Source organism: Salmo trutta, chromosome 15 (assembly GCF_901001165.1).
Source record: "Salmo trutta chromosome 15, fSalTru1.1, whole genome shotgun sequence".
Classification (NCBI taxonomy): Eukaryota; Metazoa; Chordata; class Actinopteri; order Salmoniformes; family Salmonidae; genus Salmo; species Salmo trutta.
The window spans coordinates 17,833,145-17,860,896 of NC_042971.1; the positions used below are offsets into that span (position 1 = coordinate 17,833,145).

At 46.1% G+C, this 27,752-nt stretch overlaps 1 protein-coding gene across 1 annotated transcript; it reads right to left on the reverse strand.

Moving 5' to 3' along the window:
- On the reverse strand, positions 1–27,752 carry dact3a (dishevelled-binding antagonist of beta-catenin 3a). Its single transcript, XM_029690605.1, has 4 exons — positions 27,228–27,752; positions 14,744–14,873; positions 6,692–6,820; positions 1–2,597 (listed from the first exon to the last, which is right to left on the reverse strand). Exons 1-4 carry the CDS (start codon positions 27,474–27,476, stop codon positions 892–894), a joined length of 2,214 nt encoding a protein of 737 aa, XP_029546465.1. The 5' UTR covers positions 27,477–27,752; the 3' UTR covers positions 1–891.

Sequence of the window (27,752 nt, forward strand, 5' to 3'; positions counted from 1 at the left end):
GATGGTCGAGAGACAAGACCGCTGTGGTCCCTAAAGGTTCCATGGTCCCTGCTCATTTTATTTACAGACTACATTCATAAATACAGGAGTGTGTCCGCCACACCACACAGGTGAGCATGTGTAGAGGAGTGCCTCTTTCCAGGCTACATTGCAGACATGTGCCGGATCTCACAACACCTGGATACTGTAGGTGTGTAACATATCAGCTAACCATATGTTATGATTTAGCAATCTGATGCCTGACTGCGTTATGCAGTTGATGACATGGCATGTATCCATTGGTTGATGCAATGCAATGTCTGCCATGTAGTCAGCCTGGAATGCAACCTAGGCTACAGACACGTTGATGCTGAGTCACAGGTCACATCACAGGGCTCATATCATGCTCACAGTACTCTCTGTTAGTCGGGAGGGAAACGGGTAGGATATGGGGGGTAAGGCCTTTTTTGGAAAGGGTGCAAGGTCATTTTAGAAGGGGGGGATGGGGGTGCTTAATCTCTGGATCCCAGTCTTGAGTCCACTTCAGCCACTCAAATGACCAGTAGCACCAACTCAAGCCACAAATCATATTATCTCAGACCTCAATTGGCTGGGCTCAGGCAAAAGCAGAAAGCTGCACTGATCAGAGATCAGAGTTTAGAGCTCAGGCTCAGCTCTGTGTTCGGGAGATTTGTTGGCAGATCTGAGGCCTGTGAAGGCTGCGCTGAAAGCTAAAGAATCTATGTATGCATGTACAGTTAGGCAGTGCACTGAGTTATGTTTGCTGTCTTATATATCCGCTGCTTTCCAAAAATGACAGTGCTACTCCTCAAAGGAAACCATGTATAGCGAGAGTCACTAAAGTGTCTTAATCCCCACTGCTGAATCTCCACACTGGTGCAGGCTAGCGCTCTAAACGGTGGTCATGATTTTGAGGGAGCCGGTGCGGAAGCGCAGGATCTTCTTTTTGAGCGCATGCGAGGCCTTGATCTTGACGAAGGCTTTTGGCTGCAGGGGGGCCCCAGCCGGGGCGGAGGGCAATGGGGGGGAGGAGAGCTGAGGGGGCAGCTGCTGGGGCCACACCAGACCCCCGCTCTCGTCTGAATCGCTGGACAGCGAGCTGGAAGCTGGCGTGTCGGCTTCACTCAGACTCGACTCAGACTCACCCTGCCCCGGGTGCGTGTAGCCCTCCTCGGGTCGACACAGGTACGCACGATCCCGGTCCAGGTACTCCAGATAGGGGTGGTGGGGATGATGATGCGGCAGAGGGTTGACATAGGTGTAAGGCGGGGGCCGGGGTTTGCGGATGCGCCTGGAGCCATGGTCGGCTGGGGGCGTTGGGGTTGGCTGTAGAGGCTGCTCGGCTTCGTCCTGGCTGAGATCCAGGGTGGAGCGCCAGCGGCGGTAGCCGGCGCTGCCCGGCTGGGGCCTCTTCCCCTTGGACTGGCTCCCGCGGCTGCTCCCTGACCCTCCCCCGTCTCTCTCCACCGTGTTGTACTTGCGTTCAGGGACCCCCCTCTGCCCATTGAGGCTGTTCTCTGACTGGGACCTGCAGGCCCGTCTTCCTGGCTTCTTGGAGCCTCCCGGCCGCTCCATCTCTCGCTCCCTGTCCCTCTCCCTGTCCCTTTCTTTCTCTCTCTCCTTCTCCCTTTCCCTCTCCCTCTCTTCGCTGAAGCGACACTTCTTGGCAGCGGCTCTAGACTTGGCCTGCTGCAGCTGCTGTGGGGCCGGCTGCTGTTGGGAGCCTCTCTCTGGATAATAGTTGCCCCGGCTGGGTTTGGGCCCCTTGTGGGAGTGTGCAGAGGCCCTGGCGGTGGTGGCCCGGAAGGGTTGGGCAGGGATATACTGGGCGTTGACCAACTGCTCGTCGGGCGGGGGAGGCGAGCGCGAGGGGGGCAGGGTCAGGTAGCCATTGTGGAAGTGCTGGGATGAGTCGGGCTCGCTGCTGGTAGAGTCCTGGGATGGAGCTTTACTGCAGGGGTTGTCCAGGGAGGCAGAGCAAGTGTTGGCCAGGGGGGGCTGCCTGGATTGGGGGTAGTGAGGGTGGAGGTGCTGGTGGTGGTGGTGAGGGGGGTCCACAGGGAGCAGGGCCATGACTGCATAAGGCTCCTGGTCCAGGCTGCGGTATGCCCAGGATGGAGGGGGATGCTCGTAACTGCTGGGGGAAACCGCAGCAGTGGCATGGTGGTGATTGGAGTGGGGGTGATGGTCAGGGATGGAGTCAGTGGCTGGCGGAGGATCGGGTTCCTTGCGGCAAACGCTGCTTTGGCGGGCCACGGTGATGGCGGTGCGGGCCTCGTGCAGACTTAGGCTGGTGCGGGGCTTGCAAGGCCGGAGGGGCAGGGCACGGCGCTGGATCAAACCCAGGATGTAGGTCTCCACACGCTGGGCCTGGCGGTAGTCCTCCTCCGTGGGCTCCCCCTCCACTGTATCTCCCCTCAGCTCCAGCTCTCCGCCTGGCCCCTCGCTGGTGTCCCAGGGCCAGGCCTCGTCTTCCCCTTCGCTAGCCCCTTCGGCGATGCCCTCCAGGGAGGGGTAGGGGGCTGAGAACGAGCGGGGGACTGTGGGGCGGGACCCGGATTCTGGCTGTCTGTCCCGTTTGGCCACAAAGAATTCCCCTGGAAAACAGAACCAGTAACACGGTTACAATCAGACACAAAAATAAAGGACAACCCCAGATTTTGGGATAGTGACACAGCAATAGAGAGAACCCCACAGACACAGGCTAAGGCTGCGTCTAAAGCGTGATTTTGTAATCACTGTCAAAAATGCACAAATCAATGGTTGTTGGCTATGGAAAGGAACGAGAGATCTGCTTTGTCTGTGGTTTTCACCTGACCCACCTAAACCCTCTAAAATGTTATTGTAACCCAGCAGGTAAACAAATGTTTCTAACCACAACTGAGACTTAACCCTTATCCCAGATGAATTTGACCATATTTGTCACTATTTGCAGAACACGGGTGCTGGCTAAGCCACGGGACTAATACAGTGACTCTAAGGACATCATGGGTTGTGCTTGTTTCACCAGCCATCAGTGCTCTGTCTATGTGTATCCAATGTATGCATGTGTATGTTGTTGCTGTATCTTGCTGGTGACATCCAATTTCCCCACGTGGGATTAATAAAATGTATTTAATTAAATTCAATTTACACTCTTCAGGGAAAAAAGGTGCTACCTAGAACCTAAAAGGGTTCTACGAGTGTCCCCATACTCGTCACCAAATGGTCGATTGCGATCTCCCTAGAACCAAAAAGGGTTCTACCTGGAACCAAAAAAGGGTTCTTGTTGTGTATTGATATTCTAGTTTTGTCCCTTTAGGGCACCTGTAACCCCCCCCCCCCCCTTGCTTACCTACGTTGAAATGCTTGGAATGTTCTTCCTGTGAAACGCATTAAACAATGCCCACGTTAATTTCTACTCCCGTCTCATGTCCTGTCCTTATATTAGTTGTATAAGTAATACAGTGTGCTATACAACAGTTATCCTATGGGGACTGCTGAATAACCTTTTTGGAACACTTTTTTTTAAAACGGGGTAGGTCGTGGGAAGTAGGTAAACAAACCCACTAATGTGAATGAGCAAACATACACCATGGACGTAGCCCTAGCTGTGAGTACAATACACACAGCTGCAGAAACACCGGACACTGCTTATTGTGGCCAACGGTTACAGACAGAAAACAGGCTGTGTTCTAAATGGCACCCCATAGATGCGGTAAAGAGGTCGATGGAACGCAGACCGTGGGGTATAGAAGAAGGACACCGGATTGGCGCACATTCAACAAATCTGCATATCACTCAAATCAGTCATGATTGATGTATCGTAGCAGGTCCACAATGTGGTAACTAAAGTCCGATTTGGATATAATATTTGGCTGTTTTCGCTGCCTAACATTTAGAATAACCTTTTCAGGTCTAGAAGAAGTGACTGCTATGTTAACTCCTGTTCGAATAAGCTGGTAGCATAGCTAGCATACAGAAATTAGTGTTGGTAGTCAAAGTCGTTTTTAACTGTAATGCAGTTGATTGGTGAAATACACATATAAACAATAGCCTTAATGGTGGTTAATTTTGGTGGGGGGGACAACGAGGAGATTTGGGATTTTTCCCCCACACGTTTCCATGGCATTTCCATTGTTGTGGTCGTGTTTGATTGACCTCTTTACCGCATGTATTCCCTATTTATACAATGGGTGGGTCTTATCCTGGATGCTGATTGGTTAAAACCGCATTCCAGACGGTGTCTATTTCACAACTACCACCGGCTATGATGAAATGCCGATTGACTGTTCCATGTCACTGCGCAATCTACTGTCCTATGAGCCCATCCAGGTAACTGGATGAGCTCATCCACTGTAAAAAAAAGCATCTGAACATTATTTCCCCTTTCTTTAAGCCTAACATTTGTTTTTCAACAGCGGAAATGTGCAGAAACCTTGCTGACTGCCCCTCTGACCTTTGCAACATTGTTTACATTTTGATTTGCGATCTCCACCTCATCAGAGGAAGTGTACGGACAAGACAAACAACAAGTTGGTCTGGTTGTCATAGTGACATACAATAACTAGCTAGCTAGCTCAGCTGTGGGGATAACAAAGTGACGGTTTTGTTTCATTGATTAAAATCAGTTCAAATTAACGTTATGTTTTCTCTTTTTTTTAATCTGGTATAGCCATTTAGCTTAGATAGCTAGGGCCTAGGCTAGCTTGGCATAGAACGCATAGAACTAATGAACAGTCGGCTTGGCTTGGCTGGCAACGATGCCAATAGAATGAACAACCAGACGGCTTGGCTGGCAGCAATGCCAATCGAACCAAAATGACCAGCCGCCTTGGGTAGCAACCCTAAATTGTGTTGGTGACTATGTCTCATGGACGTAAGAAAATAGTTTGAATAAATTAATCAAAATCAAGTTTTTAATGAAAATATGTCAATCATTATTTTAATATGTTGGTATACCGTTGTATAAAATGCCCTCGACTTCATCCCGGGCCTAACAACACCCGTGCCAATATATTCTCCAAAACACGGCTTCTAGGGCATTATCACTTAATGAGTGCACTACATTTCACCAGAGCCCGTAGCAGCGCAGACACAGTGTTCTGTTGAATCATCCTTACACACAGATAGAATAAACAGCTGAGGTAGGCCACCGGGGCTCTACTCAGCTCTATGTCAAACTAAAGTATGTCTGTGCCCAATAAGTAGTGCACTATAAAGGGTATAGCGTGCCATTTTGGGACACATCCTCTGTCTTCCCTAAGCTAGTCTGCCTGTATCCCACTGGGAAGCATTCCTTGAAGTAACGTCAGCTAACCACAGCCAAGGCCAGACCATCTAACCTGCACTTTAACATAACACTGTCTCCTGTATCCTGATTTATGTGTGTGTGTGTGTGTGTGTGCGCGTGTGTCTCTAACATGGTACAGTGGGTCTTTTTCTCTTTCTGTTTTCTCATTCCGACTGAGTATGCACACGGCAGCCATGTCTAAATCCCATGACTATAATCAAGGCCTCTACATAATCACGACAGGACAGTCCACTGATGCAATTACACATCAAAGCCAGAACAACCAGACTCTCCTTTCACCCCTCCACCAGCACAACCAGTCCCCTCATTTATCTATGTCACTGGGCACAAGATGTCCCTTTTTTATTTTTTTACAAGTCCCTCATACAAAACACTGTGTCCCAAATAGTACCCTATTCCCTCTTTAATGTACTATATTGGAAATAGGACGCCATGTGGGATGCAGACACTGATTTTAAATGGACATTACACTCCAAAACCAAAGTTTGTTCAGACCTCAAAAGTGGTCTCATGCCCAGATACAGATATGTCCACATCCCATGCCTGGTTTCTTGACAAAACATCTGCCAAACTTTGATTTTGGAGTGCATTGTCCAGAAAATAAAAGTACAATGCAATACAATACAACATAAACATTTGTACCTTTAAGAGCACATCTTCCTAATCTAATAGCTAGAAGCAAATTACAGAGGGGAACTCAAGTAGAAGAGAATCCATTAATATAGGTCCTTCGCTTTAATGCAACCCAAAGAAATGGGTTTGTGTTTGTTTTGCCGGGCGTCTAGAACTCGTTATAGTCTGGGCTATTTGGGAGCGCTGATTGAGTCTGATGGCGTCTGGCTCTAATGTGCTTCTGCTGGCCGCTGCTCTGTGGGGGACTTAGTGCCAGCTTGGCATCATTGCTGGCATCAATGTTGGCATCATTGTTGCCCTTTTGCACTGTCTATGTGGACTAATATACATTTAGTAACTATGCGGTCTGACCTAATCAAACAGATGCCCAAGAATATAAATGGATATTGCTCTATATCTGGGTAAATGCATTTGCTGAGCAACTGTGACGTTATTGAAACTGAATAAAAAACACTAATAAAATCCATTGAATTCTTTGCTTAGGTATGCCTGTAGGCTATATTGATTGTACTGCATTTGCATGGCGTGTTTGTCACAGGAGGTTGGTGCCACCTTAATTGGGGAGGACGGGCTTGTGGTAATGGCTGACGCGGAATAGTATCAACTACATCAAACATGTGTTTGATCTATTCCATTTGCTCCATTCCAGCCATTATTATGAGCCGTCCTCCCCTCAGCAGCGTCAACTGGTGTGTGTGTGTGTGTGTGTGTGTGTGTGTGTGTGTGTGTGTGTGTGTGTGTGCGCGCGCGTGTGTAGTCACTTACCGGCTGATTTGGGCCTGTCGTTGGCGTAGACCATGCGGATGGCTCGGGCAGTGCTGGGGGAGAGCTCTCCAAACCCAGAGGAATCAGACAGACCCATAGGAGACAGGTGCTCACTCAGCTCATAGAATCCTGCAAAACACATGTATACCATTTAACAGATGTATTTATCTGAAGTGACTTACAGTACAGTGAACGCATACACTTTCCGTATGTGTATGAGATCCCTGCGGGAAATTAACCAACACAACCTTAACTTTGCTACCTCCATGCTCTTACCAACTGAGCCACACAGGACCAACACCAGTCAAGTCTCAGCCAAATGACGATTTGGGAGTACTGGTATGCAAGTGCAACAGTCTGTAGTTCCTGTGGATGGTTGTTTCTACAGTTATTGGGTATGCATACAGTGTATTGTTTACTTTTCTTATGAACCGGAACACTAACTGATTTGAAAAGAAAGAACCTGCCATTTTCACTTGTATCTACCACTTTTGTAACTTTGTCAGCTGTAGGCGAGTGGGTCCCTCTTATATTGGCCTCTCTCTAGATTGAATTGTAATCTTTTTAGTGAGCTTTTCCTTTTTTGTTTAGTATTGTCTTTCTCAAGATTAAAATGTGGGTCCCAAAAATAACGACAAAAGAGAGGTCAGATGGTAGTCAGGTCTAGATCAAAAGAGTAACCCCACTCAAAAGACTTACACAGCATTTATTTTTATGTGACTAAAGCTGAAGAACATTCAGTTATGAAGACAGGACTGTTAGCAGATATGCTGTGGCCTTGTATCCCAATGTTTTTCCATGTTGAAAGTGAACGGCATGTTAGTCATTTACTCATTCCTCAAGGCATTTGATGCCTCTCAATGTTTCCTTTTTGAAACTCTCAAGGCTTCTCAAAGCGTTTTTCAATGTGCCATCCTCAATCTCCAAATCGCCAGCCGGCTGTGCATACTTTGAGGTAATTGACCCAATATTAGCCGTGGATTTTATACTCCTGGCATCTTCGGGGAGCTGAAAGTACATTTTCGTTGGACGGCTCACAGCTCTTCAAGCCAAGTCATTTTAAACTCTCAGCAAAAATGCTCCCTCGGAAAACTGAATGCATTTATCAACTTAATGTGGGCTTTGGAACTGTTTCCTGCTTTGATTGACAAAGAACACAAGCAACGCAGCCCTAGACAGTCACTCAATATCAGTGGAGGCTTCTCAGAGGAGAATCGTCCTCAGTGAATTTCATAAAAATAAAAATAGTGAAATATTTAAAAAGTTATCCTTTATAGATAAAACTATACTAAATACACTCACATCACCAAATAATAGATTAAAACACATTGTTTTGCAATGAAGGTCTACAGTAGCCTCAGCAGCATTCTGTAGGGTAGCACCATGGTGTAGCTGGAGGACAGCTAGTTTCCGTCCTCCTCTGGGTACTTTGACTTCAATACAAAACCTAGGAGGCTCATAGTTCTCACGCCCTTCCATAGACTTACACAGTAATTATGACAACTTCCGGAGGACGTCCTCCAACCTATCAGAGCTCTTGCAGCATGAACTGATTATGGTGTCCACCCAATCAAAGGATCAGAGAATTAATCTAGTACTGAAAGCTTAAGCTACACTTAGCTAGCACTGCAGTGCATAAAATGTGGTGAATAGATGACTCAAAGAGAGAGAAAGACAATAGTTGAACAGTTTTGAACAAATTAATTTCTTCAAAAGAGAGAGGGAGAGAGAGCTATATTTTGTTGTAGGTTTTTTTCACTTTCACTTAGCTAGCGAATACAGCTAGCTAGTTTAGCCTACTCAAACACCCATCTCAAACAAAGAGGGATGCTAGCTAGCTGGCTATGGCTATCCAACACTGGAACTCTTCCAAGTCAAGGTAAGCTTTTGGTTTTATTAATTTATTGCCACCTGGGGCACACCCATGTAACTGCTAACACTGCTTACTGACTGTACACTGTACTGCATGATTGTAGCGGGTTTACTACTAGTGGCTATATTGACTATGACTTTAGCTAATAATGGTGATAATGATCAAATCAAAGTTTATTTGTCACGTGCGCCGAATACATCAGTGAAATGCTTACTTACAGGCTCTAACCAATAGTGCGAAAAAAAGGTGTGTGTGTGTGTGTAGGTAAGTAAAGAAATAAAACAACAGTAAAAAGTAATTTGAAAATAAGAGTAGCAAGGCTACATACAGACAACGGTTAGTCAGGCTGATTGAGGTAGTATGTACATGTAGATTTGGTTAAAGTGACTATGCATATATGATGACCAGAGAGTAGCAGTAGCGTAAAGAGGGGTTTGGCGGATGGTGGGTGGCAGGACACAATGCAGATAGCCCGGTTAGCCAATGTGCGGAGCACTGGGTGGTCGGGCCAATTGAGGTAGTATGTACATGAATGTATAGTTAAAGTGACTATGCATATAAGATAAACAGAGAGTAGCAGCAGTGTAAATGAGGGGTTGGGGGGAGGGGGGGCACACAATGCAGATAGTCCGGGTAACCATTTGGTTACCTGTTCAGGAGTCTTATGGCTTGGGGGTAAAAACTGTTGAGAAGCCTTTTTGTCCTAGACTTAGCACTCCGGTACCGCTTGCCATCCGGTAGTAGAGAGAACAGTCTATGACTGGGGTGGCTGGGGTCTTTGACAATTTTTAGGGCCTTCCTCTGACACCGCATGGTGTACAGTTCCTGGATGGCAGGCAGCTTAGCCCCAGTGATGTACTGGGCCGTACGCACTACCCTCTGTCGTGCCTTGTGGTCGGAGGCCGAGCAATTGCCGTACCAGGCAGTGATGCAACCAGTCAGGATGCTCTCGATGTTGCAGCTGTAGAACCTTTTGAGGATCTCAGGACCCATGCCAAATCTTTTTAGTTTCCTTAGGGGGAATAGGCTTTGTCGTGCCCTCTTCACGACTGTCTTGGTGTGTTTGGACCATTCTAGTTTGTTGTTGATGTGGACACCAAGGAATTTGAAGCTCTCAACCTGCTCCACTACAGCCCCGTCGATGAGAATGGGGATGTGTTTGGTGCTCCTTTTCCTGTAGTCCACAATCATCTCCTTAGTCTTGGTTACGTTGAGGGATAGGTTGTTATTCTGGCACCACCCAGCCAGGTCTCTGACCTCCTCCCTGTCGGCTGTCTCGTCGTTGTCGGTGATCAGGCCTACCACTGTTGTGTCATCTGCAAACTTAATGATGGTGTTGGAGTCGTGCCTGGCCATGCAGTCGTGGGTGAACAGGGAGTACAGGAGGGGACTGAGCACGCACCCCTGGGGAGCTCCATTGTTGAGGATCAGCGTGGCAGATGTGTTGCTACCTACCCTCACCACCTGGGGGCGGCCCGTCAGGAAGTCCAGGATACAGTTGCAGAGGGAGGTGTTTAGTCCCAGGTTCCTTAGCTTAGTGATGAGCTTTGAGGGTGTGTGTAGCAGTTAGCGGTTATGATACGAAGGTTTGGCTTGGAAAGTTTTTTCACCTGGTTACAGACAGCTGATGTGTTGTGCACTGAAGTCCAATCCAGGGAAAAGGGAAAAGGTGAGAGGAGGAGAGCGCATAAATGTGAGAACGATTATAGCCACAATGATCAAAGTGATCATGATGTTTGTATGTGGCCACTGTTAAAGTGAATTGTGTTTGCGTTTGATCATGGGTGTATTCATACTGCCAATTCTGTTGAAAAACATTCTTAAACAGAAGCAAATAGAACGAAATGGGGATACACATACCTGAATTTGTCCAATAGAAACTCTAGTTTGCAACTTTTTACTGATTATCACACCCTAGATCAGCTAGATGCAGGCAAGAGTGTGCAAGGCGGTATAGAATGTGTCACTCACTGTCTGTCACCTTGATTACTCAAATTTCTCGCGACCTATGAAATGTCATTCATAGGCTAGGTATGTAGTAACCTCAGGATGGCTAAAAGGAAAATTTTAGTTTGATGTAGTAGCTAAAACCAATCAATGTTACATTGAGCTGGGTGAATGGAATATGAATGATAGTCAACCAATATGCTGTAATAGAAATAAGGCCATGGTCAAAAAAATTATTATCGTCCTCCCTCATCATAAACGGCACCGACCAACACTTCTCCAAAAGGACTATTGTGAAATATACAGTACTATACAGTAAGAGTGAGGTGAGTTAGAGGTGAGATAGGGGTGAGATAGCTATATGGAGCAGTAATAGGCCCACTGTGGGGTAATTTAAGTTACCATTCTAAAATAGAGCAGACGTGTCTGCCTGCTTTTGTTGCTGCCAGGCTATCAAACCACCTCATATAATGATGTCAGCCTCTGAGCCGAGGACGGAAACTAGATCGGCCTTGGTAATCTCTCTCTCTGCCTCTCAGCATCAGACGGCGACGTGCTCAGATGGAACTAGAGCAGGCTCATGGTTAGGCCTATCCCCGCTATGTGTGAATAGTACCTTGATTACAATGACTTCATAAAATACAATTTTCTTAACTTATTCACTACCACGCATATGTGACAGACTGGGTTGGAAGCTAGGTGTCCTGCTCACTACAAGACTGTGTTAGCCCACTGAGCTAAAGCCTAGGCATTAGATTATCAAATCAAAGTTTATTTGTCACGTGCGCTGAATACAACAGGTGTAGACCTTACAGTGAAATGCTTACTTACAGGCTCTAACCAATAGTGCAAAAAAGGTATTAGGTGAACAATAGGCACCGTAATTTCCGGACTATTGAGCGCACCTGAATATAAGCCGCATCCACTGAATTAAAATGTTTTTATTTATTTTGAACATAAATAAGCCGCACATGTCTATAAGTCGCAGGTGCCTACCGGTACATTGAAACAAATGAACTTTACACAGGCTTTAACAAATCACGGCTTGTAACAAAAATAAATAGGCTTTAACGAAACACGGCTTGTAACAAAAATAAATAGGCTTTAGCGAAACACGGCTTGTAACAAAAAATAAAAAATTAGCAGTAAGCTTTAGTTGTCTTTTTGCACTGAGTCAATTCCTCCCGCTGCTGTTTCCAACGTCTTATCATCGACTCATTAAGACCAAGCTCCCATGCAGCAGCTCTATTTCCTTTTCCAACAGCCAGATCAATCGCCTTCAACTTGAAAGCTGCATCATATGCATTTCTCCGTGTCTTTGCCATGATGAGGGTGACAAAATGACTACCGTAATCATAATGATGGGAAGTTTGAGAGCGCTCGATTTAATCTAAACAGTAAACAAAAAAGTTGTTTGACCTTAACCCATTCGGCAATTTCATTGGTCTAATGAAAGCTTCATGCCGCCAAAAAACTGAGCACGTCACAGAATGTGTTTTTTTTTGAAAAAAAAATTGAAAGCGGGAAAAATCCATATATTAGCTGCGTCACTGTTTAAGCAGCGATGTTCAAAGCGTGGGAAAAAAGTTGCGGCTTATAGTCCGGAATTTACGGTAAGTAAAGAAATAAAAACATCAGTAAAAAGACAGGGAAAAACAGGAGCGAGGCTATATACAGTAGCGAGGCTATAAAAGTAGCGAGGCTACATACAGACAACGGTTAGTCAGGCTGATTGAGGTAGTATGTACATGTAGGTATGGTTAAAGTGACTATGCATATATGATGACCAGAGAGTAGCAGTAGCGTAAAGAGGGGTTGGCGGGTGGTGGGTGGCAGGATACAATGCAGATAGCCCGGTTAGCCAATGTGCGGAGCACTGGGTGGTCGGGCCAATTGAGCTAGTATGTACATGAATGTATAGAAAAAGTGACTATGCATATATTATAAACAGAGAGTAGCAGCAGTGTAAAAGAGAGGTTGGGGGGGGGGGGGGGGGGGGGCACACAATGCAGATAGTCCGGGTAGCCATTTGATAACCTGTTCAGGAGTCTTATGGCTTGGGGGTAAAAACTGTTGAGAAGCCTTTTTGTCCTAGACTTGGCACTCCGGTACCGCTTGCCATGCGGTAGTAAAGAGAACAGTCTATGACTGGGGTGGCTGGGGTCTTTGACAATTTTTAGGGCCTTCCTCTGACACTGCCTGGTGTAGAGTTCCTGGATGGCAGGCAGCTTAGCCCCAGTGATGTACTGGGCCGAACGCACTACCCTCTGTCGTGCCTTGCGGTCGGAAGCCGAGCAATTGCCGTACCAGGCAGTGATGCAACCAGTCAGTTTGCTCTCGATGTTGCAGCTGTAAAACCTTTTGATGATCTCAGGACCCATGACAAATCTTTTTAGTTTCCTGAGGGGGAAAAGGCTTTGTCGTGCCCTCTTCACGACTGTCTTGGTGTGTTTGGACCATTCTAGTTTGTTGGTGCTGTGGACACCAAGGAATTTGAAGCTCTCAACCTGCTCCACTACAGCCCCATCGATGAGAATGGGGGCGTACTCGGTCCTCCTTTTCCTGTAGTCCACTATAGTTTCCTGGCACCACCCGGCCAGGTCTCTGACCTCCTCCCTATAGGCTGTCTCGTCATTGTCAGTGATCAGGCCTACCACTGTTGTGTCATCTGCAAACTTAATGATGGTGTTGGAGTCGTGCCTGGCCATGCAGTCGTGGGTGAACAGGGAGTACAGGAGGGGACTGAGCATGCACCCCTGGGGAGCTGCAGTGTTGAGGATCAGCGTGGAAGATGTGTTGCTACCTACCCTTACCACCTGGGGGCGGCCCGTCAGGATGTCCAGGATCCAGTTGCAGAGGGAGGTGTTTAGTCCCAGGATCCTTAGCTTAGTGATGAGCTTTGAGGGTACTATGGTGTTGAACGCTGAGCTGTAGTCAATGAATGGCATTCTCACATAAGTGTTCCTTTTGTCCAAGTGGGAAACGGCAGTGTGGAGTGCAATAGAGATTGCATCATCTGTGGATCTGTTTGGGCGGTATGCAAATTGGAGTGGGTCTAGGGTTTCTGGGATAATGGTGTTGATGTGAGTCATTACCAGCCTTTCAAAGCACTTCATGGCTACGGACGTGAGTGCTACGGGTCTGTAGTCATTTAGGCAGGTTGCCTTTGTGTTGTTGGGCACAGGGACTATGGTGGTCTGCTTGTTACATGTAGGTATTACAAACTCAATCAGGGACATGTTGAAAATGTCAGTGAAGACACCTGCCAGTTGGTCAGCACATGCCCGGAGCACACGTCCTGGTAATCCGTCTGGCCCCGCAGCCTTGTGTATGTTGACCTGTTTAAAGGTCTTACTCACGTCGGCTACGGAGAGCGTGATCACACAGTCGTCCGGAACAGCTGATGCTATCATGCATGCCTCAGTGTTGTTTGCCTCGAAGCGAGCATAGAAGTGATTGAGCTCGTCTTGTAGGCTCGTGTCACTGGGCAGCTCGGGGCTGTGCTTCCCTTTGTAGTCTGTAATAGTTTGCAAGCCCTGCCACATAAGACGAGCGTCGAAGCCGGTGTAGTATGATTCAATCTTAGCCCTGTATTGACGCTTTGCCTGTTTGATGGTTCGTCGCAGGGCATAGCAGGATTTCTTGTAAGCTTCTGGGTTAGAGTCCCGCACCTTGAAAGCGGAAGCTCTGCCCTTTAGCTCAATGCGAATGTTGCCTGTAATCCATGGCTTCTGGTTGGGGTATGTACGCATGGTCACTGTGGGGACGACGTTCTCGATGCACTTATTGATAAAGCCAGTGACTGATGTGGTGTACTCCTCAATGTCATCGGAAGAATCCCGGAACATTTTCCAGTCTGTGATAGCAAAACAGTCCTGTAGTTTAGCTTATAGGAGCTAACACTAGTCTTCTGGTCTTGGGTAAGGATACTCATCACGCAACCACCCCCGTTACACATAGTAGATCACATAATTTACACTTCTGTCATACTACCGACAATGGCTATGTTTTGTTTAGCAGAAAGATGATAGATTGAACAAATGGCTTATGGAAAAGTTTGCAAAATTCTGGTAACTTTACCATCACAGGTTTTCCAGAAATCCCAGTTGGAGGATTCCCAGATTTCCTGCTTATTCCCTGTTGATTCCAGGAATCTTGAAACCGTGATATCTGGAAAACCTGGGAATTTTGCAACCATACTCAAGGGTCCAATTTGTGTAGTGTTATGTTACCTGAGCTGGGCCGATTGTCCACCACGTCAGTCGGGGGCTCCACTGCGTTATGCGCTGTATTAACCCTCAGCTCCCCAACCTGCTGCTCCAGAGATGCCATCAGACCCCAAGGACTACACTGTAGACTGCTCTGGAACACAAAGAGAGAAATAGAATCAGGGTTAGAGACTGTATTTGGATGTTCTACACACACACACACACACACACACACACACACACACACACACACACGGTCTCATCTCCCAGGGTCAGAAACAAAGCCAGAGACAATGCCAGATCACAAAGAACCTTCACATTTGCAGACTGCTATTACAACACGCGGCAGGTAGCCTAGCGGTTAGAGTGTTGGGCGAGTAACTGAAAGGTCGCTGGTTTAAATACCTGAGCCGACAAGGTGAAAAGATTTGTTGATGGGCCCTTGAGCAAGGCACCTAACCATAATTTGCTCCAGGGGCGCTGTATTACTATGGCTGACCCTGTAAAACAACATTTCACTGCACCTATGTGACAATATATTTTTTTATGAACAAAACAATGGAATAGTAACACGTCATTACCCCCACACGCAGATATACACTGAGATACAAGGACACACACACACACACACACACACACACACACACACACACACACACACACACACACACAAAGCCTCTACCAAATCTCTCAAACAAATGGTTGGTGAAGGATGGGAACAGCATCGGCTTTGGAGGAGGTTAAAACTGTCAAAACAACAGGCCTCAGCCTTCGCCCCATGAGCGGAACAACAGTACCGAATATATTACAGACAGAAGGAGAAAGAAGGAGAGAGAGCGAGAGAGAGAACCAGAGAGAGAGAGAAGAGGGAGAGAGTGGGAGGAAAATACAAGACAACCACACTCAAATCTCTTAGTGAAGCATTATAGGGGGCAAACCTTGGGCATCTCTTACTCAATCAATAAATAAATTGCATAATCAATCAACCAATCGAGTGTCCATTTACCGAAATGCCCATTGCAGGGAAGCGAGAGAGAGAAAGAGAGAAAAAGAGAGAGGGGGGTAGATTGAGTGAGAGAGGGCAAATGAGGGACACAACTCAACCCTATATGTGTACAGAGTCAGCTGATTTCTCCAACCTTACATGCTTACCATGATCTGAGACAAAATCTAAAAGCTTCCATATACGCATTGAACAGTAAAGAGCTGATTTCTAGCACTTAACTTGTTCTAATCAGTTAATGTATAGCTTTTCAACCATTGGGATTGTTCTGAAAGACAGCTTATACACATCTTGCTGATTCAGGTGAGGGATAAAAATAGAAATTCAGTGTTGGGAGATGACTTACTTTATCTAGGAATGTCCTAGAGAAGGTAGTGGGAGAAAGGTTTTAATCACTGCTGAATTACACACACACACACACACACACACACACAAAAACACAAAAACACACTGCTGGCTCATAACATCGGCATGGTTCCACCAGCTGAGAAGGCAGAAAACCCTGCTGGGTAATATGGCAGAGATAATGTTCCATATTTTATGCAGAGGAGAAAGAGAAGAGGAATCTGGGAATTATGCTGATGTCAAGTGTGTGTGGGCATACAAGCTGACACTGACAACACACACCTGCACACATTGTATACGTCAAATGCAAACCCACACTTGCACACATTTGCTGGGGGAGCCAAACATATGATGAAGTGGGGAAGGTTTCCACAGTGCAGCTGAGAACGAACTGGGTATCCCTGTTTGAATCAGGTATTTCTCACCCAGTAAAAAGTACCATATAAAAGCAGGGGAGCTGTGGGGTGAAAACACAGACATGCTGAGCCATCCAGTAAAACATGGCGAACTTACTGGAAAGAAGGACAAGAGGAAAGGGTAGAGGCTGAAATGGAGGAAGAGAGGAAGAGTTGGGGAGAGAGAGAAGAGAGAGATATAAATAGAGAGAAGGAGAAACAGGAGAAGGAGAAACAGATCCTCAACCATCCTTGTTTTATGTTTGCTTTGACAATGTAAGTGCTCTAACTTTCTATATCAATAAGGTTTTTTGAATTCAATTGAAAGAGAGAGAGGGAGAGAGAAAGATCAAGACAGCATTAAATAGAGAGATTAATCTTTTCATCAGAAATTTGTTTTTTTTTCTGTTAAATCCATGTGTCAATTACTCTGACAAAATGTCAGCTCCAAAACTGTCACCCCCTTCCTATAGCCCTATTGGCCTCTCCCTTCCCCCTTCCTCTCTCCCCTCCAGGGTTCCACAGTGGAGCGACTCATCGGACAAGGAGCAGGCCCCACCACTCCAGTCAGGGCCGGGGGGGTCCAACAACCTCAGGGAAGAGGGGGGGAACAAGGGATGTAAACATACCACCCTGGGATGTCAGTCTCTCACTACCCCCTCCCCCATTTCTCTCTCTAGTAAGACTGAGTCAGGTTTTGTGCTCAGGGGAACTCTAACTGCTGAGGTGGAGGAGGAGGAGGAGGAGGAGGAGGAGGAGGGAAAATAAGTGGGAGGGTAAAGATGTTTAGAGAGGGTGATTGATGAACACAAGAGTTAGAGAGGGTGACTGATGAACACAAGAGTTAGAGAGGGTGATAAATGAACACTAACTAATTTGAGGGTTATCAGGGTAGTAATGGCGCCGGAGCAGAAGGCAGATGTTTTATGTGCCCACAACCGATTGTGTTTTTTTGTTTGTTTATCTGCGTTGTTTGTAACTTATTTTTGTACTATTTTTGTACATAATGTTGTCGCTACCGTCTCTTATGACCGAAAATAACTTCTGGACATCAGGACTGTGATTACTCACCACGGACTAGCAGAATCCTTTCTCTTCATTCACGACTCTGACAAGCCCGAAGCGGAGGACATACGGCTCCCTCGGGAACAGGCCCCGACCCCAGTGATCTGCATGAAGAGGAGGCGGAGAAAGAGAGGCCGGAGGGCGGGCTGCCTTCTGAGGAGTAGGAGGCGATCGAATAAACCCCCACACCCCTCAATTCTGCTCGCAAACATGCAATCTTTGGACAATAAAATGGACGAGTTATTGGGAAGATTAAACTACCAACGGGACATTAAAAACTGTAACATCTTATGCTTCAGAGTCGTGGCTGAACGACGACAATATCAACATACAGCTGGCTGGTTATACGATGTACCGGCAGGATAGAACAGCGGCGTCTGGAAAGACAAGGGGAGGCAGTCTATGTATTTTTGTAAACAACAGGTGGTGCACGATATCTAAGGAAGTTTTGAGCCATTGCTCGCCTGAGGTAGAGTTTCTCATGATAAGGTGTAGACCACATTACCTACCAAGAGAGTTCTCATCTATATTCTTTGTAGCTGTTTACATACCACCACAGTCAGAGGCTGGCACCAAGAAAGCATTGAATGAGCTGGTTTCCGCCAAAAGCAAAAAAGAAAACGCTCACCCAGAGGCGGTGCTCCGAGTAGCCGGGGACTTTAATGCAGGGAAACTTAAATCAGTTTTACCTCATTTCTATCAACATGTTAAATCTGCAACCAGAGCGAAAATAACTCTGGACCACCTATACTCACACAGAGATGCATACAAAACTCTCACTTGCCCTCCATTTGGCAAATCTGACCATAATTCCATCCTCCTGATTTCTGCTTACAAGCAAAAATTAAAGCAGGAAGCACCAGTGACTAGATCAATAAAAAAGTGGTCAGACGAAGCAGATGCTAAGCTACAGGACTGTTTTGCTAGCACAGACTGGAATACGTTCCGGGATTCCTCCAATAGCATTGAGGAGTACACCACATATGTCATTGGCTTCATCAATAAGTGCATCAATAAGTGCATCAATGACGTCGTCCCCACAGTGACCATACGTACATACCCCAACCAGAAACCATGGATTAGAGGAAGCATCCGCACTGAGCTAAAGGCTAGAGCTGCCACTTTCAAGGAGCGGGTCTCTAGCCCGGAAGCTTATAAGAAATCCTGCTTTGCCCTCCGACGAACCATCAAACAGGCAAAGTGTCAATACAGGACCAAGATCGAGTCGTACTACACCGGCTCTGACGCTCGTCGGATGTGGCAGGGCCTGCAAACCATTACAAACTACAAAGGGAAGCACAGCTGAGAGCTGCCCAGTGACACGAGCCTACCGGACGAGCTAAACTACTTCTATGCTCGCTTCGAGGCAAATAACACTGAAACATGCATGAGAGCACCAGCTGTACCGGAAGACTGTGTGATCACGCTATCCGCAACCGATGTGAGTAAGACCTTTAGACAGGTCAACATTCACAAGGCCGCAGGGCCAGACGCATTACCAGGACGTGTACTGCGAGCATGCGCTGACCAACTAGCAAGTGTCTTCACTGACATTTTCAACCTCTCTCTGTCCGAGTCTATAATACCAACATGTTTTAAGCAGACCATCATAGTTCCTGTGCCCAAGAACACTAAGATAACCTGCCTAAATGACTACCGACCCGTAGCACTCACATCTGTAGCCACGAAGTGCTTTGAAAGACTGGTCATGGCTCACATCAACACCATCATCCCAGAAACCCTAGACCCACTCCAATTTGCCTACGCCCCAACAGATCCACAGATGATGAAGTCTCTATTGCACTCCACACTGCCCTTTCCCCCTTGGATAGAAGGAACAACTCTCCCTCAACGTGATCAAGACAAAGGAGATGATCGTGGACTACAGGAAAAAGAGGACTGAGCACACCCCCATTCTCATCGACGGGGCTGCAGTGGAGCAGGTTGAGAGCTTCAAGTTCCTTGGTGTCCACATCACCAACAAACTAACATGGCCCAAGCACACCATGACAGTCGTGAAGCGGGCACAACAAAACCTATTCCCCCTCAGGAGACTGAAAAGATTTGGCATGGGTCCTCAGATCCTCAAAAGGTTCTAGAGCTGCACCATCGAGAGGATCCTGACTGGTTGCATCACTGCCTGGTATGGCAACTGCTCAGCCTCCGACCGCAAAGCACTACAGAGGGTAGTGTGAACGGCCCAATACATCGCTGGGGCCAAGCTTCCTACCATCCAGGACCTCTATACCAGGCGGTGTCAGAGGAAGGCCCTGAAAATTGTCAAAGACTCCAGCCACCCAAGTCATAGACTGTTCTCTCTGCTACCACACAGCAAGCGGTACCGGAGCGCCAGGTCTAGGTCCAAGAGGCTTCGAAACAGCTTCTACCCCCAAGCCATAAGACTCCTGAACATCTAGTCAAATGGCTACCCAGACTATTCACATTGCCCCCCTCCCCCCTCCACACCACTGCCACTCTCTGTTGTCATCTATGCATAGTCACTTTAATTAACTCTACCTACATGTACATACTACCTCAACTAACCGGGGCCCCCGCACATTGACTATGTACCGGCACCCCCCTGTATATATTGTATTTTTACTGCTCCTCTTTAATTACTTGTTACTTTTATCTCTTATCCGTATTTTTTAAAACTGCACTGTCGGTTAGGGGCTCGTCAGTAAGCATTTCACTGTAAGGTCTACTACACCTGTTGTATTTGGCGCATGTGACAAGTACAATTTGATTTGATTTAGTACTACGACAGATAGTTCTGGGCTGGAACAAAAGCCTGCTAGAGCAGGGGAACACTTCCCTATTCTCCATGTGAACTAAATGGATTGGATTGGAAGTGGAGTTGACTGGTGCACTTGGAGTGTTAATCCGAGGATATACGTAGGACCAAAGCCTTTGTAGTTTGACCTGTATAGGGTTTACAGAGGTTTGATCTTAGGGATTACACACAGAGGCTGTGAGGTGTATGTGTGTGTATAAAGGAAGCAAGTGCCTATTGAACTGATGCGGTCTCACATGAGTTGCTCCTAAACCCACACACAGGTCCTTTTATCCAGCGCATGCATGACATTAACCCAGGTAAATCTCGCACGCACCGCACCGCACACGGCGGCGGTAGTCTAGCGGTTAAGAGCGTTGGTTTAATAACCAAAAAGTCGCTGGTTCAAATTCCTTAGCCGACTGTGCGGAAGAAAAAAAAAACGGTCAATGTGCCCTTGAGCAAAGCACTTAACCCTAATTGCGCCTGTAAGTAGCTTTGGGCCCGGTTTCCCAAAATAATCTTAAAGCTAAGTTCAGCGTTAGAACCTTTGTTTCCCAAAACCATCATTATTAACACTGAAAAGGCTCGTAATCTAAAACATATTAATAAACAGCAATTGCCTTGAGTTACAGTAAAGCGTCTTTCTCTCCCCCTCCCCTACCTCCTACACATTTCATCTTCCTAGTCTAAATGATACAAGCCATCTTTAAAAAGTGATTAAACCTAGATGCATTCTCCCTGCAAGTTCTGGGAGTCTAGCCTAACTCCCAGTACCTCTCCTGAGGGCCTCGAACCTTCCCATAGTCCTCTAGTCCCCCATCATATGATGCGTTTGGCATCATCATGATGATGTGGCAAGTGACACATTGCTTCTTGAATGTAAAATATCTTGAAAACTTGACTGCTGACAACCAAAACATTTTGGGACCGTATCAACAGTGTGTGGACTAATGAAAAAAAATACCAAAATATAGTTTTGGAGTGGGTTTATCCTTTAATAAAGTATTATATTGCTGGGTTACTATAGACCCTGGTCAAAAGGAGTGGACTATGTAGGGAATATGGTACCATTGGGGACGTGCACACAGTTTCCAGAGTGGTGCAGCTGAATGAAGTCACATTGTGCTTAACTGTATAGAATTTTTTGCTTTGTGAGTTGTTCAATAGTGTGCACACACCCGCAGTCACACACTCTCGCTCAATCACACGCACGTGCATACAAACCACACTGGAGGGCACAAAACCGTCCAGTTCAAACAGAAGCCCCCACACTGTGCAGTGTGCTGTGGTGTGGTGCGGTGTGGAGCAGTGTAGTGTGTGTGAGTACGCGGGAGGCCACGCTGCCTTTGTGCAGGGCCCTCTGACAGGTCAAATCACAGTGGTGTGTTTGCTGATGACAGGGGCCCCCAGAGGGCCTGCTGGAAGCACCCAAAGTAAAATCAACTCTAACTGTGCATCCCAAATGGCACCATATTCCCAATAGGCCCTGGTCAAAAGTAGTGCACTATAAAGGGAATAGAATGCCATTTGGGACACAACCTTAAGCTTGTTAGGTAAACCCAATGATGTAACACCCCTAGCGTTGTCACGGCAACAAAGTGAGGTGCCTTCTCCATAAGTGGGATAGAGAGGGAGAGAAAAAGAGAAAAAGAAAATGAGAGGAAAAGGACAGTAGAGAAAAAAGGAGACATATGTTTCCCATGCCAATAATGCCCCTTAAATTGAAATTGAAATTGAATTGAGAGAAAGGAGAGAGAGAGAGTTCGGAGGAGCGACTGAGTGATAGAGATTGAAGGCAAGTCACACAGCAATCCCCTTAGAGCAACACTAAATCAATCTCCACAAGCATCTCCATCTCCCTTAATCAATTACTCAGCCCTTTCCTATTCCTTTTTCTCCCTTTCACACTCCCAAAACAAACACTCACCCTAACAGACAGACACCAGCACTACAATACATTACAACTTCCTATCCCTTTCTACCCAGCTACAATACACCCACAAGCATGCTCCATTCGAGTCCACACACACTCCTCATCCCGGCTTCCACTTATGTCTCTCTTCAGGCAGGATTCCTGTGCAATTAAACCTTTTGTTCCCATCAATTATTAACAGCCTGCATCGCAGCTCACCACTAACAACCGCTAACAGCTTCTCTCAGCACTGAGTACGGCTAATTATGCCCCTGCTGGATCCTCCAACTCCCAGCAGGGGAGGGAAGGCAGCCTGCTGCTCAGCGAAGCCTAGCAGGCAGCCCTGAAGCTGGGTACTGAGGTTGGTAGTCGGCCTCTGTGGAGCTGGGGGGTGGTGGTGGTAGAGGAGATCCATAATTGTGTTGCACGTATTTTCACCTCAAGCCAACATGGGGGTTCTTTTCAGGAGGTTGGAGATGGTGGGGGGTTCGAGGTCAAGGTTGTCATTAGCCATAGATCTGGGATCAGATTACTCCCTTATACAAACCATTAGGGGAATGGAAAAAGATCTGACCTTACGTCAGTGGTTTGGAGCTTCTACCCACTCCCCTCATCCCTGGAACTGTGTGTAGAGGGAGTAGGGTGCAGTTGTCCCTAGACACTAATGGTTATGTTTAGGATTGGGGAGGGGAATCCGATCCTAGATGTGTACCTAGGGGAAACTTCACCCCAGAGTGTGTCTAGAGACCCCACAACAAGAGAGAAGTGACAACAACCCCCCTTCTCTCTCTCTCTACTGCTTTGATTCTGTACACACACTCGCCTGACACTCCACAATGTTTACCCAACACAGCTAGGCATGAAACACACACAAAACACACACAGGCTACGCAAACACACACACACACCCACCCACATACACACATTAAACATTAGAGTAGAGTGTGAGTGTCACAATATGAGATGCTCCGGTGACACATGGCCACACAGCTGCAAGAGGCTCCATGGGGGGGCTTACAGTACAGCCTGCTAATGGGAGGACAAACACATGCACATTCACACACACGCGTGCGCCCACACACACGCACACACACAAACATATTATTTGAGTAACATTCCCACACATACATTGATATCACATAGCAGCACTGATTAGATATCACAAATATAATACACACAAGCTGTCCTCCAATCCCCCCTCCTTATACACACATTCATCCGTTTTCTCTTTTAAGCACACAAACACACACGTTTCCTCTGAAATGTGGACCGTATGTGATTTCCCAGCTGTTGTCTGTTGTCAGATGGCTGTCAGCACCACTGCCTCAGGAATAAACCTGGAGGGTCTGCTCACGCACAAATACACACGCACACGCAAACTCATACGCACATGGCACGCACACACACACCTCCAACTTTAACCACATGGCAGGACCTTCCTCACATGCCCTCAACTTTCTCCTGTGACACCCACAGACACACGCCCACACACACAGTCACACAAACAAACACACACACACCCAAACACACAGCAGTCCCTTACACCTGGCCTTGGTTATTGCCTTATCTTTATCCCACTACAGAAGAAGAATCAAGCACTGTTTGGTTCTGAATCAGGCAGATGTGTGGTCTGGTCTTAGAGCAGGCTATCTGCAATGGGTCAGCTTGGATGTGTCCCAAATGACACCCTATGCCTTACATTCTACTTTTGACCAGAGCCCCATATGTTCTGGTCATAATTAGTGCACTATATAGCAAATAAGGTGCCATTTGGGATGCACAGCCCTTTGTGTGGGGAGGAGGTCAGATGGCAAAATCCTTATTCCCTATTGATTGACCTATACGTAACTTAATAAATCCCTCCTCCATTGGAGATCTGCTCCCAATGATGAATTTGTAACATGTAGGAAAGCATTTGGAGAAATAATGATTGCCGATCTTTTGCTTGGTGCATATATTGTGGGCCAGGAATAACTTGTGCTGCGCAGATTAGGCATTGGACAAAAATGACTTAAAATTGAGAATCTCCAGTGAACATGCTTTTTAGGATTAGGCTTAATCTGGGCCCCGAAACGGCCCCGAAACGGCATGGCCCTATATCTTTCTTTTATGTAGGAATAGTCATATAAAATCATCAGATAGTCATACTGGATAGTCCACATAATGAACGATTTATTGTTTAAAACCCACAAAGACAATCCCTCAAAAATATTTCAAGCATTAGCGCCTAGCCAAATCGCCCACAAGGTGATCATTGAGCGAGTTCGTGTTGCATGACTCGCTGGGTAGACCAATGGAATGGTCTACCTGGGGCACCGAGCTATGCAAAACGAACAACACAAGAGCAATGGCCCAACAATAGGCCTATCAATATTCCAGTTAATCCGTGGCTATTTTTCACACAGTGGCCTGAAGCGACTGAGAGAGACAGAGATTTAAAGTGACCTCTATATAGGGGTTGTGTGCACGTCATGCGTGTCGTTTTTCAGTCTAGATTAGATGGAAAGCTACAAGGCAAGGAAACCATTTAGATTACATTCACATACAATTTGTCGCTTGATGCTGGAGGCAATTTTTAAGATGCTATTTATAGGCAGTGAGATAGTTCATTGCCGGGGCAAGTAAATTATATTTAACATAAAATATATGGTTGTTATTTTAGTAGCCCGTGGTAAATGTTCTAAGCCATGATGTAAAATTGCAACATGTTGTCCTATCTTGTTTGTTTACCAATGCTATTGTAATCCATGCTTTATGGAGACCACCCAAGACCATGATAAGGCGATAGCAACACTTGCATCAAGGACAGCACTTGTAGCCTGACAACTCACGGTAAATTCTTCTGCTGCTCCGTCATTTGCTACATACTTTAGTCTGAGACTGCAATCCATTGAAGTCGTTTGTGATGTATTGATGTGCAGTTCATGAACGATTTGTTCTTTTTTAACTAGTCTTTTTACTGATTCGAGAGTCATGATTTGTTTTTCTGAGTGACTCGTTTCATTTAAGTTGTTCATTTGACCTGCATGATCGGAAAATAGATCATGCTGCAGGCAGCAGAGAGAAGAAAGACTGATAGTTGATCGCATGGTGCAAGAATGAATGCAATTAATTGAATATTGAATGTTATTATGGACACAGCTTTGTAGAACCAAAACATACACAGCGTCTGCTCAACAAACTGGAACTCGAGAACGAACCATTTGGGTGGCTGAAATCCACGGACAATATTGTGTTTATCACCCTCACGGCAGACAAGCAATGCACTCCGCCAAGAGTTGTTCACAATCTAGTCCGGTTGTGACCACAACCAGACCTCGTTTCAAATGTCTAAAAAAAAGAATATTTGTTGTATGACTAGCAATCAAATGTAAATAAAGTCCACGTTTACAAGTCTCAGTCACAAATGACAGCTCCAATAAGCCCCCTATGGTGAAGGACGTGAACGAGAGGCTTGTAAAATCATGACTTTCAGTTTTCGAGTTTTCAGTTCATTGTTGACCGGTAGAGGGTCCTGTGTGCTCTGGGCATTACTGACTCAAATGAACGAAATGAGTCGAAAGATTTATTCTTTTGAGTCAGTCAGTCAGTCAGTTTTTTTTGTATTCTTTTGAGTCAGTAAAAAGAGCTGATCTTCCCAACACTATTGTGGTGACAAGGGGCAAGAGGGGCTTGTACAAAGTCATCAGCGATTGGATCGTCTCTAACCAATCAGAGTATCAAAGCTAATTACGGATTTTCTAACGGTCAATGCTATCCGGGATCTTTGGGAAGTCCCTACCCTAAACCCTAACCTTAACCCCTACCCTCACCCTGACCTTAACCCTTACCTATAATATAATATATGCTATTTAGCTGACACTATTAGCCAAAACGATTAACAGTCATGAATGTATACATTTCCGTATTGGTGGCCTCAGTGGGTCGCGAAACCTACGATCCTGGAGTTGTATGTGCCATGCTCTACCAACTGAGCCACAGAGAACCAAACTCTAACCTTAACCCTTACCTTAACCATTTTACATTTCAACTTCAATGGGGTAGGGATGTCCCAAGGATCCTTGATAGCAAGGATCATTTTCAAACTGACACTTTACCTACATGTGTTCTGGCTCTGGCCCAACTCATCGGTTTCTGGACCAATCAGATGGCCCCGAATGTGTTCTCATTCGGTGAAGGGTAGGGAAGGTAGTCAGATCAAAACGTATTGCTGAGAAGAAACTAATATCCATGGGCATGGCATTGTTTTTCCAGAGCAAGGAGTCTGGGTAGCCAGGCAACATTGCTTGGTCAATGAACAACTGCCTGTGCAATGACTGCACACATATCTTAAGTTCTACAAATATTTTAACATATGTTTTAGGCATACCTAATTAAGCCTAGGTAATTCATAGAATTCGGCCAATGTCTCTTTAAAAAAGCAGCCAGGAGATAACCTGCAATAGGCCTAAAGAAATAATAATCAGATAAATAAATACGAATTGTAAAACACAATAAAAGATATGGAGATATTATAGTTCATCATAGGATTATTACCGAGTAGGAAAGATAAATAATTGGCAGGTGTCCCAACCAATGGTGGACACTAAGATTATCCCGAAACTATAAACAACCTTCAGGGTCGATGCTACAGTATGATGGTGGGCACGGTCCGACCTTTTCAAAACAATACTTGATATAGAGAATATAGCCAGGTGAACATATTTTTCGAAACAGCGTCAATAGACAATGGAATGAAAAAACACAAGCACCGAATACACCAAGTTTGCCTTAAATGGTCACGCGCGCTCTGAGCACACTCTCGGGTCTACATTTGTGATGGTACCGTTATTCAGCACAGATACACTCTAGGCTATGACCCAATTTCATTCCAAGAGCACGAAAAGCATAGCCATGCAGTAATACCAAATTGATTTTTTTTAAGTCCAACTAGAAGCTATGAATTAGATCAATAAGAAAATGTTTTCTTATCGATTTAATATGCAATTTTAAGTACAATACGAAAGTCTTACCGGCTGGCGCCTATAACTCAAGTCCTCCAGCGCACAGTTGGCTGTGTCGGGAGAAGGTCGGGTCGGCTGGAGGTTGCCCCATGCCGGGCGTCCTGGGACAGAGTCCCCGATGGAGAGGGCGCTGAGCACTAGGCATTCCTGGCTCTGTTTCAGCAGCTCCAACTCACATATACCGGCCAAACTCGCCTCAAGACGCTCCTTATTCCGTCTGCGCTCCGCTGTCATTGGGAAAGAAAACGCTCGGTACATCGCTCTCCTTGCTCTTTGACTCTTCTTCGATCGTTTCTCAGCGGTTCCTTCTTATTTAGTATCCAAGTATGGCTAAATGTTCTGCATATATTCTTTAATTTCAAAGTTACTTCAGTCTTAGATATTCATGTTTAAAGCGAAGTAGCGACAGCAAGCGTTAGGTTACAGCTGTGCAACATTGTAGCCAGAACCGAACCCATTCCTCCTGCTGGCTCAATGCTGTTGCTGGATTCCAATTCCGCAGCTGTCAATTTGACATTAGCATGCCCGGCCTTT